The sequence below is a fragment of the Vitis vinifera genome, chromosome 5 (assembly GCF_030704535.1).
Source record: "Vitis vinifera cultivar Pinot Noir 40024 chromosome 5, ASM3070453v1".
Lineage (NCBI taxonomy): Eukaryota > Viridiplantae > Streptophyta > Magnoliopsida > Vitales > Vitaceae > Vitis > Vitis vinifera.
In genome coordinates, this window is record NC_081809.1 from 21,172,777 (window position 1) to 21,190,774 (window position 17,998).

Consider the following 17,998-nt stretch of genomic DNA (forward strand, 5'->3'; position numbering starts at 1 on the left):
AGATAAGTACTGAGACTACTAGTAAAGTATTCCTTTGCATTATCTGACTTGAGGACTTGTATTTTGGAATTGAATTGATTTTGAACCATACGATTGAAGGTTTGAAAAATGTGCCCGACCTCTGACTTTTCTTTCATAAGGAAAACCCATGTTACCCGAGTATGATCATCAACGAATGTCACAAACCATCGAGTGCCAGAAATATTTTTTATCCGGGAGGGACCCCACACATCACTATGTACTAGAGAGAAAACAGTCGAAGGTTTGTATGGGATTTGAGGATATACTGTTCGAGTATGCTTTGCAAACTGACAAATTTCACAGTGATAAGATGCTGGATTTTTATTGATAAATAATCTGGGAAACAATTTTGCAAGGTAAACAAAGCTAGGATGACCAAGGCGATAGTGTAACATTATAATCTCACTATCTTTATTGACCTTAAAATTTGACACAGAATTGAAAGACTCTGACATACTCTGAGACTGTACGCAACTTGCTTGAGAGACTTGGTTGGAGAATTGGCCACATGAAAGGAGGTAGAGCCCGGAACACAGTTCAGCACTGCCAATCATCTTCCCCGATTTCAAGTCCTGAAAAACACACAAGTTTGGATAGAATTTAGTAACACATTGGAGATCATGAGCCAATTTGCTAATGGACAAAAGATTGCAATCCAAGTTTGGAACATGGAGGACAGAGTCAAGATATAAGTCTTTAGTAAGTTTTATAGAACCTGTCCCGGCAATTTTTGACTTTGAACCATCAGCAATATGGACGGATGAATGACCATTACTTGGCTTGTAATTTTGAAGAATGGCAGCATCTCCTGTCATGTGATCAGAAGCACCTGTGTCTACTATCCACGGCCTCATTCCTCCTCGATTAGCAGTGAAGGCTACACCGGTAGTACTGCTACTGCCAACTTGGCTTAATAATTTCTGTAGCATCTCCATCTGCTCTTTGTTGAATGGACTCGGCTCGGGAACAGAGGTGCTCTCAGAGTTGGCAGCCACGTGTGCTCTGCCATCTCTGTCAAACCGTGGCTTTGGTTTCCAATCAGCAGGTTTGCCATGAAGCTTCCAGCAAGTCTCCTTATAATGGCCTGGTTTCTTACAATAATCACACCAAGGCCTATCCCGTTTCTGACGATCTCCACCACTACTATTAAATGACCGAGCCGCAAGGGCAGAGGCATCCAATGTTGGGGCAGGTTGCTCTTTTGATCCCATCATCACTTTCTTTCTACTTTCTTCACGTCTAACCTCTGAAAAAGCCTCCCTGAGACTTGGCAGGGGTTTAATGCCCATGATTCGGCCTCTAACATCATCCAATTCCCTGTTTAGTCCTAGGAAGAACTTGAACAGTCTCTTTTGTTCCACAATTTGCCTGTATGTTGCTGCATCATCCGAACATTTCCATGAGTGAGTCTCAAATAAGTCAAGTTGCTGCCAATACCTTGTGAGTGTGTTGTAATACTGAGTAACTGACTGCTCTCCTTGGCGGAAGTCATGTAGAGCTGATTCAACCTGAAACAGTTCTGAAGTATTTTCAGAACTTGAGTAAGTTTCTTTGGCTGCATCCCATATGTCCTTTGCAGTCCCAAACAGCAAGAAATTTTCGCCTATGTCATTGTTCATGGAATTGATAAGCCATGACATGATCATGCTGTTTTCAATCTTCCACTTCCTGAAACCCGGTTCTGTAGTTTCTGGCATGACTGCTTCTCCAGTGAGGTACTCATCCTTTCCTTTACCGCAAATGAACAGCAACACAGATTGTGACCACTGTAAATAGTTATGGCCATTTAATTTGTGTCCTGTGATGAGAATAGGAGAGGAATCATTGCCACCAAGGTTTGGAATTTCAGATCTGCCCCCTGATTCTGGTGACGTGACGCTGGATACTTGTGATGATGCCATTCCGTATTTTGTCATGGACCGGAAAGGTAGAAGAACACTTTTCAAGGCACGTGCAGGGACTGGAGTTGAGAAAAAATAGCCGAAGGACGCCGGAAAATCTGATCAGAGGGCCCGCGGAAGCAAAAGAACCCCAAAAGAGGCACGTGCAGGGCTCGGATTGCACAAACAGGTAGGAAGGGTGGCTGGTCGGCTTCAGGCGAGCCTGGAGGAGGAAGCGCGTCGCCGGAAAGTGGCTCACGCGCCCTCACGCGCCGACGCGTGAGATGCAGTCGCCGGCCGGAAAAATGCGTGTGGGCGGCGCGTGGATGGGTTTCTGGTTCCGGTGCTTTGGGACAAATTGGAGATCTCCTCCAGGCGCTCCTTGCGGTGTAGAAAAAAATCGTCGCCGGAAAGTTCGCCGGAAAAATTCGCCGGAAAAGTTGCCGGCGGTGAGTGTTTTCTGACGACTATTCGACTGACTGGAAAGTGTTTTCTCCCTTGGCTCTGAGAACAGGGACTGATGGCCGGAATGAGAGAGAGAGAGAGAGAGATGATCGGATTGAGATATGGCCAGAAAGATTTGGCCGGAATGAGTGATGGCCTGAATAAGAGGTGGCCAGAAGGGATTAGGGTTTCAGAAAACTGGCTCTGATACCATGAAGAATTTCTGAACTCCTTTATTGATAATGAATCGGTACACACCATACACATATATATACACAAATGACTGAATAAGAAACAATCAATCTAGTTTAATTCTCTCCTAAAATTAGGAAACTAAATCATAAGGAAATATCCTAAATGATCTCTCCTTTTTTATTCCTAAATTAAAGTCCTAACTTTGGCATTATTTCAACAGTTTGTAAAACTATATTAAACACAAGGAAATGGAGCAAATAAAAAAATAAAATATGAAAGTCTATACAAACTAATTATCCAGGCTAAGCTAGCAAGTGAGCCTACTTGGATTTGATAAGCCTCTTCAATGTTCTTGCATCACATGGTTAGCTCTATTCTCATGAATCCTTTTCCTGGCCCACATCAAGAAAGTTACAAGTGCCAGAACCTTAAATGTTACATATCTGCTTCAAGAATAACTTGGTTCTTTTTGGTGCAGGTCAGTGACCTGCTGATGGTTTATGATATTAGGTCCCAGATGTGAAAAGGTCCTCTACTTCTGTCCCCTTGCTGGTTATTATTGACTCTGAAGTTCTTCAAGCAAAAGCTCTTTAGATATATCAACACAAGTTTATGCTCATCAATAAGGGGGCTACACCTAATACCATCTGCCAAGTATGTCATCTTTGTCAAAGACCACTACTGTTCTTCCTATTGTTTTCCACAAAGTGACATGCTCCATTGGAAAGATTTCTGTTGGATGTTGTGTGTTTGGAAAATGGTTGATAAGGAACCATTCAGGTCTGGCATCAAGTTGACAACGGTATTTTTCCATGAAGAAAGGATCCAGAGATTTATTACAATGATATCTTGCTTTTGCTTGATAAAATTGTTGTTTCCCATTTAATATAATGAACCTTACAGGGCAATTATAGCCAATAAGAAAATTTAAAAATAAATTAACTACAGTAAATTAAGTTGACTCATAAAAGTAGAAAGAACCTGTTGTGTTTGCACAGATGACTATCAAGTAAATCCTTCCATATATCACAGAACAATCCTTCTGTCCAACACTTCCCCTCAAATTGAGAAAGCATGGTTTATGATTTTGAATGATTTTTTCAACCACTAGATTTTCTGTATATCAACATCATTCCTTTTACAGAAAATTTGACTTTATTTTCCGACTCCTCAGACCTTCCAGGGATGTTGCATGACACTTTTCTGGTATTGGTGATAACTTCAAGCATATTTAGTTAAATCAAGAGAACTGAAATGTGATGTAGTTTATAATTAAGGGTTATAGCAGAATAAGTAGGATATCAAATATGTAAAAAAAAATGCATCAGAATATATCACATCATCCAGGCTTAAAATGTTTTCAGTGACAAGGATTCCTTTTTTTTTTTTTAATTCAGGAAAAAAAAAAAATAGACGTCATGACAGTATCACCGTAGATCCAAACAACACAATTACAAACAGTGGAATTACATTTTTTTTTTTGGTCTTTTTACAGGCACAAACAGTAGAATTACTAATTGTAAAATATCAAACTGGTAATCTTAAAGACACTTACACGTAAAGGAACACATAGGAAAACATATTGTGCAATAGAAAGGACTGCAAATAATATCACATGAAGGAAGTATGTAAATCAAATACTAAAGTAGATAATGGGGCAATATTAATTTCCATATCTGATGAACAATTTCTATCAACCTGAAATGTAAGATGTTAAATTATCAAAATAGCAGTACCTTTTGCCACCAATTTCTGGCATTTCGATCTCCTTCAACTAACTTCCGAGCCAACCCTTCAAGACCTGAAGTGTCCCATCTCCGTTCTGTTTCTTGGTTGCGGTGCTCATTTGATCGCATGAATGAAACTGACCTGCCTTGCCACTGCTCAACAAAAGGACTTGTCTGAACTTCCAAAACAGAAGCACTATCAACAACAGCAGATCCAATTTCATCCATATGATCAAATTCTACCTCATCCTTCTCCGAATCCAGAGGTAATAAGTCCACAGCCTCCCCGGTTGCATTCCATAGACAAACTACCCCAAAACTCCCTCCCTTAGGCAGCTTCAAAACCCTGTTATTTGCACCTTCCCATGTCATGCTCTTGTCCCTCTTCACAATCACGAATTTGTACTCAATTGACTCATCTCCTCTCAACTCCAACTTACACACCCATCCATTCTCTGTCCAATTCATCGGCACATTCTTCTTCCATGATCCCAATTCCTTCGTGGACCCCAACATCACAACATGCTCTCCGAATTTAACCTGGTGTTTCAGTAGAATACTTAGCTTAACCTTCCCACTCCCTGTCCTCGTCCTCATCTTCTTCTCTTCCTCTCTGCCAACAAACCCTTTTCATTATAGTGAATTGAGCATAACTTTCTTCTAAGTTCTAAGAAATTTCAAACAAAATATAAAAATGCTCTCACAAATCTGTTTCTGGTCCACAAAAACAAAGGAAACTTTTGCTGTGAGAAAATGTTGGAAGATGAAAGAAATCAAAATCTTTGTGCTAAAGTTTCAACTAGTTGGCATCTCAAAGGGGCAATAATAATAATAATAAATAAATAAATAAGCAATACAAAATATAAATTTCAACTTTAACCATTTTTTTTAGGATGTCTCTTTTCCCTTCGTTTTCTCAGCTACCAAACTGAAATTAAAGATACAGAAAACAATTCTTAACTTATTTTTATGAGACAAAATAGAAAAGAAAAAGAAAATCACCTTCTTTTTTCTTTTCTTCCCCTGTGATCAATTTCTCGGCAACCAAACGGATATTAAGTACCTTGTTTGTATTAAGCAAAAACTTTTTCCAAGTTGTAAGAAATTTCAAACAAAATAACAACTAACAAAATATATATTCGTTTCTAGTTCAAACACGCTAAGCTTGGTTGCTAAGAAAATGTTGGAAAGAAGCTGGAAATTAAAAACTTTCAATTACAAGGCACCAGGAAAAACAAAAAAAACCAATTTAGAACATTCAAATTCATTTCTTTTCCCTCTTCTTCCTCACTTTTTCAGCTACCAAACCAAATGAGAGATAACGAGAACAAATCTTAAGTTCATAACACATCTCACATTCTTTTAACTTCTTATCCTGCAGTCAGTTTCTCGGAAACCAAACAATCATCAAGTACCTTGTCAAAACTGAGGAAACACCACAAAGAATCCGACGATTCAAAAACCCTAAATTCCGAAACGAATGTGAGATTCTTGGCTTCAAGAAATTGCTTCGGCATTGGAGGGGGAATTCCAATTGCTTGCGTAGATGGTACTGATACTGCGCAGAGGTGGAACACTGCAGTACACGCAGAGAATCCATTCCCTTCGTTGCTATGAAACGGTGTCGTTTCGTAGAGACCGGATTGCTGGGCTATAGTAACAGTAGAGAAGGTCACATGCCGGGGAAGAGTTCAAGAGGGTGATGATGATGCTTTATAAAAATAGGAAATAAATATGAGATTTTTTTAGTGACTTTAGAGCTTTGGAAAGGCAAATGATGACTGGATATCTAGAAGAACCGAGATGACTTGATCCACGTGGTTGTGATTATCTGGCCAGGTTCGATTTTGTGTGACCAAGGCTTACTTCAAGCGCAAGAAGCTCCTGATTCGGAGATATTTATTAGTCATGTCCACTGGTCGACATAAATACATGGCAAGTGTACATTGTTTGTAGGAACAATTGAGTTGGTTGAATTTGTTTTTTTTTTTTACAAACAACAATTGAGTTGGTTGAATTTGTTTTTTTTTTATAAAAAAAAAACATGTAAAATAAAGTATTTAAATAATTTGAAAATTTGTTAGTGGGATTTCAAACTATTGAAAATCTAAAAGAATAATTAATGGGAAATTAAGTGAGAAATTGTCGAAATAGAAAACTCTTTTTTACTGTTAGGTATCTAGATAAATCGAACTTTCAACCTCTGAAAAATTGTTTCAAGATAAAACAATATAGATAAACATTCACAATGAACCAACGTTAACAATAATATCTAAAAACCCATTACAAAAAGGTATATCTTACAAAAATGGGAAATTGTCGAAATAAAAGTGTTCATCAAAATGACATATATTTGTTCAAATATAATTTTAATATAGTTAAAATAGATTAATTGCGCGATTATGTGAGAGCATGAAAGCAATGAGACATAATTCAAGATGAAGTTAAAATACCAATACCTTAACTTCAGACATCATAACATCAACATCCTCGTTTGCCCCTACACCACCCTAAAATTCAAAATAAAATTCTCAAGATTTGCAATGGGGATAAAAAAAAAAATAGAATAAGAAGATGAAACACAAAAATTAAATGGGAAGAAATGATGGACAAGTGAGTGAATTCAGAATTATGGTTTTATAACGAGAATAAAAAAAATAGGATGAAAAAACAAAAGGGAAAAAGGAAATAAGAAGAAAAAATAAACGGGATAGAGGCGAAGATTAAAGTTTTACTATGAAATAAAAAGGCGGAGTTAAAATATAGGGTAATAGAACTATAGTCAATAATTGTGGTTTTAAACATATCATATTTGTATGTTTATATTATTTGAGTAGATAATCTTAAATCATTTATAGATTAGTCGGGTTGGACTAAACTAAAAAAAGCTTTTTTTTTTTTTAAAAAAAAAAAGCAAGTTGGTTTGCCTTTGCAAAACATCAACTAATGAGGTGAAGGGAAAAACACTACTTCTACATTTTTTTTATTTTTTTATTTTCAACGAAATACTTTTTCCTTTACTTTTTATTCTAATAGGCTAATAGCCTTATTTTGGCCACAAACTCTCAAAAAACCAGAATAACCTTTTCCTCATCTTCCTTCAAAGAACACATCAAATCTGCAACCAAACAGCCCCTAAAACCACGGTAGCCCAGATAGATTGCTGCGCGTGCCCTTCACTGCATAATCTTCATTTCCGCTTACTTCTCCAATGGCCTCTCTAATGGCTTCCCAAACCCTTCTCCTCAGAACTCCAAACCCCACCCTCCATGCACCCCACTGCACACCACTCCCCTCTTTCCATGTCTCCCTCCCCACCTTCTCTCCGCCCAAATCCCACCGCCTGCGCCTCCGCTTTCGCCGCGCCGCAAAACTCGCCATCTCCGCCTCCACCACCACTCCCACAACTCCCTTCACCGATTCCACTCGCACCGTGTCCGCAATTTTGGCTTCAGCTCTCGCAGTTTCCAAAGTATTCATCGCCAAAATCCAAGATATTTTTCTCAATTTGAAGCAAATTGATTTTACTCCTAACCCCGAAGAGCTCGCCGCAATTCGTGACCTCCGGAGCAGCGTGGTCTGTGCGGTGGGACCGCTGTTTTTCGCCGCCGCTCGGGACCGCCCCAGTGGCTACTTGAACACCCCACTCACGGTGGTCGCGGCGGGGATGGCCAAGTGGCTGGATATATACAGTGGTGTGTTGATGGTTAGGGTTTTGCTCAGTTGGTTCCCGAACATTCCATGGGACCGGCAACCGCTGTCGGCAATTCGGGACTTGTGCGATCCCTATTTGAATCTTTTCCGGAATATCATTCCGCCGGTGTTCGATACATTGGATGTCAGCCCCTTGTTGGCGTTTGCGGTTTTGGGTACGCTTGGTTCAATTCTGAATAATAGTAGGGGAATGTATTGATGAAATTGCTGAGTGAGGTTTTTCTCATTTCAACTGAGGAATGTATTGGATTAAATCAACTGGGATTGTGATTTTGTTGTCATCCTATGCTTATGTGGGTTGATTTTTGGTAGAAGATATACCGATACTAGTTTTGGGCCAAACGTGTTACATTCATAGTTTACAGTAATGACTGTTGAATGAGATGACTGTGGAATGGGATTTCTATATTTTTTTAATTGATATTTTTAGTTCGATTTTGATTACATGTCATGCTATTTACTTTGTTGAATTTGATGAGCATAGGCCTGTGTGATTCTATTATTGTTTGGTTTTAATTTTCAATGTATGGTGCAGCTACACATATTTTGCTGGTAGAGATATTTCTGCAGATTAGGTTATCCAAGTCTAATTTAGTAGTAGTTAATTATTTGAGTTATGTAGAATTTAGAAAATCTTCTTTCTTAGAATGTTCAATGTATGATGCAGCTACACATATTTACCCAGGTTGAGATAGTTCTGTAGATTAGGTTATTTAAGTCGAATTTAGTAGTAGTTAATTATTTGAGTTATTTAGAATTTAGAAATCTTCTTTCTTAGAAATATCTTATTGTATTTGACGATATTTCAAATATTGGAGCGGGGGTGCGGGGCTTAACCGCGCAAAGCTCGACCGTGCAAAAAATCGTTGATAAATCGGTTATATTTTGGTATTTGTCAATCAAATTGAACCCTTAGCAACCACTGAGCCAAATATGTGCTTCGTTGTATATGGACAAATATTACTATATTTAATGGATTATAGTTTTAATACGAAAACATATATGTATCATCATTTATTTTACATCATTGAATACATTTGAATTAAATAGATTATAGTTTTAATATTAAATATATTTTCAAGTTAAACATATAATTATCAATGTCATAATATTGTTGTCGAATAATATTTAATGTAACTTAATAATGAATGTACACTTACAAAATTCATATTTTTATTGACGCACATGATATAATTATTAAATATAATAAATTATATCATACATATATCAATTTCTTTAATAGAACAATTTCAAAATGACTATTATTACTTCTTCTATCATTTTTTAGATTTTTCCTAACATTTCCATGAGTTTTATTCAATTTTCATTTCATCGATATTTTATATCAAAATATTCATTGATATTTTCCGATATATCCGTAGGATTGAGTTATCGATATATTCATTAAAACCAATATTTTCATCATTGATTGTAATAAATTCTTCTTTTTTTTTATAGGAAAATGAGTAAATATATTAAAGCGCCTAACAAAGGAGCACTAATGTACACACAATATATACAAGGGATGCCTAGACTAGGCGAGAAGGAGATAAACAAAAAATCCCTCACCTTACTTGGAGTTCTACCAAAGATTCCGTTTTCTTACATAGTGCCTTTTATTGATTTTTTTTTTTAAAAAAAAACTAAAAATTTTTAATTTTAAAGTTTATTTATAAAGGTTTGTATGAGAAAGTTTCCATTTTTCAAACAAGTCCCTTTTATAAAAATAAATAAATAATAAAATTCTGAAAGTTATTTCATTTTTTATTTTATTTTATTTTTTAATTTATCAAAATGTTACTATTTTTAAAAGTTCTCTATTTTCTCAAAGTTCCTATTTTTCTTTTAATTGAATTACTTGGAAGGTTAAAAGCATTAGGGAAGAATTAAGAGTTCTAATTAGTTGTCATATAAATTATCTTTTGTGTTGTTTGTTCAGTGTTTGGGTTTGATTTTGGGAAGACTTGTGGTAGAGGATCCACTTCTATACTTTCAATTTGCAAATCTTTTTTGAGTTGTGACACTTAGAAATTAGAAATTCTCCTATTTCATCTATTCTTGGCATCCCTTTTCCTTTTTCTTGGACCTTTAACTTGACTTAACCTCATATCGATTTGGAGATGAGGAATTTTGAAAGACTTATGTTCTTATTCTCATGTGCACTTGTCACCATCTATCCTTGACATGAGAGTTTGGTCATCATCTTCTTTAGGCCCATCTATTGCAAAATCTTTCCTTTTAGTCCAATCCAATCTATTGGCTCATGTTCATTTCTATCCAACAAATTTCATATGGCAATCTAAAGTCTCATCCAAGGTCAAGGCCTTTGCATGGCTAGTGGTTAACAAGAAGGTTGACACCAATTATCCACTATGGATGGGAAGACCTGACAAAGCCCTTGGTCTTGATTGTTGCATTATGTGCACGAGGAGTGGAGAATTGATTTATCATCTTTTTGAACACTATTTGATGACTTTGGGGTTGTGACACAGATTATTCAAACAAGTGAGGCTTGTTTAGGTTCCTCCTAGGAGTAGGACTAATATGATGATTACTTCCTTTAAGGGTTTGGGGGGTACAATTAGAGGTGAAATCTATGACAAATTGCTTACCTCACTTTAATTTGGATAATATAGTAGAAAAGAAATGCAAGGATCTTTAAGGATATGTTGAGATAATATGACAAAAAAAAAATGCGGAGAATTGATTTATCATATTTTTTATACTATCCGATGACTTTGGGGTTATGACACTGACTATTTAAGCCTTGTTTGGGATAATTTGTTGTTTTTTGTTATAGTTGGAAGTTGAAGCTTAAGTCACAATTTTTAAAGGGTAATATTGGTATTGTAAAAGTTTTATTAAACATGAAAGAACTTTTTACATAAGCCATAATAGATCTTCTACAAGAAGCAATAATTTTCTAGTTTCCATATTAAGCTTTTTTTATAAGTAATAATTTCTTTGAACAAAATTAGCCAAACGGGTATAGAAGCCCTTATTGAGCTTAAAAAAAGAACTTTTAACTTCTTAGAAGTTGATCCAAATAAGGCCACATACTAGTGGTACTTGTGTGTGTGGGAGTACACTTAGAAGCAAAATTCTATGACAAAGAAATGCAAGGGTTTTTAAGCACAAGTGGGGATAATATGGTGGGAAAGAATTGCATGGATTTTTTAGGACAAGTGGAGACCTATAGGGTTGATATGTGACCTGATTTATTTTTATTTCAAACTTATTCATTTGATCTTTTCTTTTTATAGGTAATTTTTTTGTCCTCATTGGAAATTGAACCGAAACCTCCCATAAATCTACTCCAACCTTTATCACTTGAGCCAGGCCTCAAGGGCTTATTCATCTGTTGTTTTGATTAGAGTTTGTATATTAGGAAGGACTCCTCATCCTTTACATGTATTTTTAAATCTTTATTAATTAACATTTTATTTCTGATAAAAAAGAATTTATCTGGTGTTTGGGTTTTCTAAGAGAACACTAAAGAGAATGATCAAGTTTTTTTTGCATATTTTGCAACAATTCATTGTTTCTTTTTTGGTGAGACTCCTTGAAGACCTTAGTCAAACTCTAATGATTTTCTTTCTTTTTTATCTTCTTCTTTTCTCACCTTCACTTTTTTATTTTTTCTGCTGCCATGACTTGAACTACTTGTATCCTTCTTTAAATCCTAAAAGAGTGAAACCTTAGCCAGCTTTGTTTTATTGTGGACAAAACTACCTTAGGGTTGTTCTACATCAAACAACTTATTCATTTCTAGCATATGATTGCTACAGTTTGTGCTTACCACTATGGTTTATGTTCTTCTTGTCCCCCCTCTTCTGTATGCAAGCATTCACTTGCTGGTGTTAGAATAAGTTTTCTGTGTGCTTGTTTGATCATATTCATAATCTGTCAACTAATATGTGATCTCCTGGCTATATGCATCTAGAGCATTCAATTTGCTTTCATAAGAAAAGTTGAATGGGGAGATTTTATCTATCTATAATTTTAGCTTTCATATATGGCAATTTATTATGTTCCTTCCTCTTGTTCCTACTTTATTCTCTTAGACAGCATAAGGCATTGCTTGAAGGGGAGTTAAATGTCTCCTTGGTGAAGTGAAATTGGAATCTTGATGAGCTGCTTTCAGAATTTTTTAGACGATTAGTCATGCTAGAGACTGACTTATTTGTGTTCACCGTCAACACTCCATTATGGAGTAAATAAGTTGTTCAAAACGACTGGAGATATGAATTGGTGACATTAAATAGTTGTTCAGGTTTTAGATTTGGTAAATAGTGACAATCTCTCTCCATATGCTAGAGCAATGTGGTTGGCAGTAGGCAACGAGAGGTGTTTTACTCATTGAGAGGTTGAAACTGATGTTCCTTGGGCTGGGGAAAGAGGGAAAAAATTGTAGTGCATACATATGATAGGAGTAAAAAAGGATGTTTTAGACAGGCAGAAAAAAGAAAATGTTACTAGTTGAAGTTGGGTGTGAAAATGATGGCAAGTGTCTATAACAGTGCATTAATCAGGAACATGATGTTTGGCAGAAACAATCAAATATTCCCATCAGGGAATGCTATTGCTTAAAAGAGGCAAGGAGTCAAATATAGCCATTTGGCAAGAAATGATCTTTGGGCCTTTCTTCTCTCTATGATATCATGTGAATTACTATAGTGAAAGTTTCCAGTCCTCTTGGTCTCTCTTACAGCCTATGCATGCATTTGGAGTAGTTGTATCATTGATTATGTTTGAAATTTCTTATGGTATAATCCTATTTATGTTTATAACTTTCATTTGGAGTTATACCTGATGTTGCATAGATATTATTATTACTAAGCTTATCTAGTTGTGTCTATAACACTTTCTGCCTGTGTCTCTGAGGATGAAAATTGCTCCGTGGGATACAAGTTGGGGGAAGTCTCACATCATTTCATTCTCCCAAGTTGCTGGTTGCCTGGTTGTCGAACAAATTCTTTCTTTATCATAGCCCTTCCAGTATTGGAGATGGCACTGTGCCGGTAATGAATAGGAAGAAAAGATGTGTTCCCATCATTTCACATCATTTTATTAATTCTTTCTTCATTAAGACTATGTTTGTTCCCAAAAGAAAAGAAAAAGTACTAAAAAATAAATTTAAAATTAATAAATTATTTTTATATTCTAATTTAAACTCATGTTATTTCATTTAATTTTTTATTATAATTTAAAATATTTAAGTTTTTAATTAATTTTAATTATATTTTATTTTTTTGATATTTTTTTATAGGATAAACTTTTTTTTTTAAAGTTATGTTTAATTCTCGGAGAGAAAATATAAGAAAAAGAAAGTAGAAATGAAAAATGGAAGGGAGGTCAATGTTAACAAAAATAAAAAATAAATTTAAAATTAATAAATTATTTTTATATATTTTTTAAAATTTATTTTATTTATCATTTGTTCATTATATAAAGATTAAATAATTTTAAAATATACATATTTTTAATTTTATTTATTTATTTTTCATATTTTTATATTGAAATAATCATGAGAAAATTATTTTTTTTTTCTTAATACTTTCTAAAATTAAACATGAGCAAACATGGTTTTTTTTCTTTTGTTAATACTTTTTGGAACCAGAAATAACGGTAGAGGTACAACATATGGCTTTTTCTCAGTTTCCTCTTCCTTCCCTCTCAAAGTGTGTGGTTAGCTCCTGTTCTTCTTCTGAGCCATAAGAGGAGTGCTGTCCAACTTTTTCCATCCACGTTCCCCCATTGTTTTCTGATTTGTCTGTTTCTTCTGTTTCTTTCTTCTTGCGTCAGTGTGTACAAACAGTACAAGATTTTCTATGTTTAGTCCCACTATATGTGAAATGACACCATTTTGATTTCCGAGTTTCTTCCTCTACTTTTTATGGCATGTTTCCTTCAAAATAGGAAAAAAAATAGAAGAAAATAAAAAATAAATTTAAAATTAATAAATTATTTTATTTATTTAAAATTTTTTCATTAAAGTTAAATAATTTAAAAATATATATATTTTTTTAATAATTTTAATTATATTTGACATTTTTTATATATATTTTATATTAAAACCGATAATGAGAAGATCATTTTTTTAATAATTTTTTTCTAATATTTTCGAGAACAAACATAGCATTTATCTTTGCTCCGTTTCTCCCATCTCTGCCATTAAATAAAAAACAGTTCCATTTTATCTCTGATGCAGCTATTTTTTGCATTATTTTCCTAAGTGGAATTGAGTTTGTAAATTATTTTGAAAACCATAGTGTAAAATCCACTTATTGATGCATACGTATAAGATGATGTGTCTGATCCGAGGCGGCAAAAACGAAAATTTGAAAATGCTTTGCTTTCCCGTTTCCACAAAGGTATATAAAGAAAAACACCTTGGTCTATCTAATAGCAAGACACGTGTCTCCTTTATATTCATAAATTTTTATATATATTGGTATTCCCTTTGATGTCAGTTCTTAAAATATGTCTCCTTAAAACCTTACTAAAAATAATTTTTAACGAAAAACCCTAATAAAAAAATAATAATATAATATTCTTTCTATGATTTGATTATAAAGATTGTTTTGTTAAAAGTCTTATCAATAAAATCTAATGAAACAAAACTTAATTGAAGGAAAAAAGTATAGTATATTAACATTCATGTTATCAAACTCTTCCTCGTGTAAATGAGACTATACTTTTTCTAGTATTATTAGTAAATCCTAATGGAATGAAACTTGAACTAAGGAAAAAAAAAAGTACAATATATTATCCACACTACCATGCTTTCCCTCATGTAAATAAGATTATGCTTTTTTTTATAACGTATCAACTTGAAAATCTTAGAACTTTTTCGTTTCAATGTTGTCTTAACTTTTTCAATACAATAAATAATTCTGATTTCATGAATAGATCTTTATATGGTGAACATAAATTATAATGTATGACTCTCGAATATGCCAGTTCATAAATCTTAACCATACAACATCTATAGTTTGTTTAAAAATTGTGAATAATTTTGGATGATTTAATGAGATGACTATCATTGATTACTTTACTCATCTCTATGACATAACAATATTGCCATATATAAATATATAACCAATTTGAAATTGAATTTTATTTTAAAAAAATAGTTTTCAAAAATAAGTTTTAGAAAATATGGGCAAACAAACTCCTGTTTACTTTTTTTTTTTTTTAAATTTGGTGAAAACAATTATTACTTGTTCTTTAAAAATTATTATATATTTCACTTTATTTTAAAAAATTATTTTTAGAAAACAACGACTTAAAATTTTCAAAAATAATTTTTTATCTTTAAAATAAAAAACTGTATTTAAATCACATGGTCGGATAGACTCTTGACTACTTTGGCAATACATAAATCAAAGAAAGTAATATGGAAATGTGTTAAAATCCATGCACTATAAAACAAGTAATTTGATGTTTAATCATAAGTCCAAAGCAACAAGCTCCATCAAAACAAACTAATAAGTGGAAGTTCAACAAAGTGGAATTGCTTTTAATTGCTTTTACAACGATATTCAAAAAGAAATTTTCAAAAAATCACATAAAGTCTTATCGAGCCATCAAAAACACAAAATTTAGAGTTTAGTTCGAAACAATGGGTCTTTATTAGACCCAACCCCCACAAAATCTAAGCCATGTTTGATTTTGGAAAATTTAAAGAAAAATATGGAAAAAAATTTTAAAAAATAAAAAAGTATCAATCACATCAATCCCTTTCAATCCCAAACTAATAGTAATTGATTCCAAAGTGGTATCAATCCATCTAAATCCCAAACTAGTAGTAATTTTTCCTTTGTGGGATAAATCCACATCATCAGAGTTATTATATACATTTATTTTAAACCATTTTCCAAGATAATTGATTTAAATCAAAAGAAATTTTTATCAAAGAAAAACATTTTTTGTTACAAGTTATTGGACATGTAAGTTGACACAATAAATAATTAGATGGAATATATGGAATTGAATGTACCCAAAAGATGGGATTGGAGGATCTGAGACTTGCAAATTAATTGCCCAAGTACCATCTTGCTCCAATCTCCATCTTGTGTCAAAAGGACTTGATGAGGCTAATGTGTGTCAACTGTAACAAAAAAAATGGTTGTATGAACGGTTATATGGAATTGAATGTGCCAAAAGGTGAGGTGAGATTGGAGGATCTTTTACAAAATTAATTACCAAAGTACGATCTCGCTCTAGTCTCTAAGCTATTATCAGTTCATATCAAAACTGCTTGATCACACACCTCTAGAATATTTCTATGGTTTCTCCACATTTTCTCTCTCAAACCTAATGACAAGAAAAAAAGAGTAAAAAATGAGATAAACACTAAACAAATGAAAGACTAAAACTGACAGTTTTATTAGCTATTTGGGTAACTCGCATTTAGGGATGGTAATGGGGCGAGTTTTTTTGGATATCCGTCCCGCTCCACCCCTAATGAGACGGGGTTCAATTTTAATAAACGGGTTTAAGATTTTTTTAAAATACCCGGGAAGGGTTCGGTTATAACCCGACCCGTCCCGATTATATATAAAATTAATTTTAAAATTAAATTAAATTTAAAATTTAAAATTAATTTAATTTAATTTTTATTTTACTATTTTTAATATATAGATAATAAAAAAATATTTTTAGTAAAATAAGTTATAAAATATAATAATTTAATTATTTATAAATTATATTTATTTTAATGTAATTTAAAATTTTAAAAGTAATTTTTTAAAAAAAATTAAAATTAAAAAAAAAGTTAAATGGGACGGGGAGGGTTTGGGATGGGGGTGACCCGTCCCGAACCCGTTCCGTTGTCATTCCTACTTGCCTTGCTTGTCCTTATTGGGATGGGTATGAGTAGGTGATAATTTATAATAGATGAGTTTAAGAAAAATTTCAAAACCTAAATCAGGTTCAAGGCGGGATGGGTTTTGTATTGCCTCACCCTGACCCGCCTGTCCCTCCAAGTTACAAATTTAGCCTTCAAATTTTATAACATACCAAATAACTCCCTATTATAAATAGTTTCTTTTTTCACATTTGCCCTAAATCAACCATTGCTCTCCTTTTATTGTTTCCTCTCATCTCTAAGTTTTAGAAATCCATCTTCAAGTTTTAGAAATTCTTCTTTAAGATGGATGCAAGAAGAGTAGCACAATCAAGAAACATAGAAACTCTTTTCTCTTCTTCGAGTAGAAGTTGAATCATAACAATGATTGGCTTATAGTAACAACTTTGATATTCATCAAGTACCAAAGTCTTCAAAACCTCCATTTCAAGCCCTCTCCTCTTTTCAAGGCTTGGGTTTTGATTTGTTTTTCAACCCTCTTCTCTTAAAATTTTTGTAGTGGTTTTTGCTTTTTCAAAAAGGTGTACATGCATGAAGATTGTGAATTTATTCATTGGGGATTTTGTGAATTAATGTAATGTGGTTGGTTTTGGGAAAATAATCCCCTATCCAAATAGAAATACATATATGGGTTGACACATTTATTTTATTTTTATTTTTTAAACGGAAATGGTTACTCATCAAAATGTCCTAGCTCGGGATTGGAATGTAGATGGGGAAAGATTATATAATTAGGAGATAAAGTTGCTCCGTTCCAAACCCACCTTATTGTAAACTCTTTGAAAAACATTAGAAGCCTTAAAAGAGACAAAAATACTATTAATGTTTTTACCATATGAGGAGAGCTCCTATTTATAGGCACTTATGAATCTCTTTATAATCCTTACAATTCCTTATAAATGTAGAATGTTTTATATACAATATATATACAACCTATTTTATACAAGGCACCTAAAAGACTCTTTAAGAATTCTTTAGAATACTCCACCAAACTCTTGAGACTCTTCCCATTTATCCTTATAATTTTAAAATGTTCTATATACAAAATATATACAAGCCATTCACAAGAGTTTGTGAGAAATTTTAAGAATACACAATTCTACATAGACTCAACCGATTGGATGGACCGATTTTGGCCTCTGTCG

General features: G+C 33.7%; 2 protein-coding genes across 2 annotated transcripts in view; one reads left to right on the forward strand and one right to left on the reverse strand.

Moving 5' to 3' along the window:
• Positions 1 to 6,163, reverse strand: part of LOC100256560 (phosphoglucan, water dikinase, chloroplastic) — a 36,918-nt gene extending 30,755 nt beyond the window's left edge. The window contains exons 1-2 of the mRNA XM_002265175.4: positions 5,683 to 6,163; positions 4,277 to 4,880 (exon numbers count right to left, since the gene is read on the reverse strand). Coding sequence (XP_002265211.1) covers positions 4,277 to 4,880; positions 5,683 to 5,867 — 789 coding nt within the window. The 5' untranslated portion in view covers positions 5,868 to 6,163. The remainder of the gene's footprint in view (positions 1 to 4,276; positions 4,881 to 5,682) is intronic.
• Positions 6,164 to 7,282: 1,119 nt separating this feature from the next.
• LOC100251416 (ylmG homolog protein 1-2, chloroplastic) lies at positions 7,283 to 8,425 on the forward strand. Its single transcript, XM_002265215.5, has one exon. It carries the CDS (start codon positions 7,479 to 7,481, stop codon positions 8,178 to 8,180), a length of 702 nt encoding a protein of 233 aa, XP_002265251.1. The 5' UTR covers positions 7,283 to 7,478; the 3' UTR covers positions 8,181 to 8,425.
• The last annotated feature ends 9,573 nt before the right edge of the window (positions 8,426 to 17,998 follow it).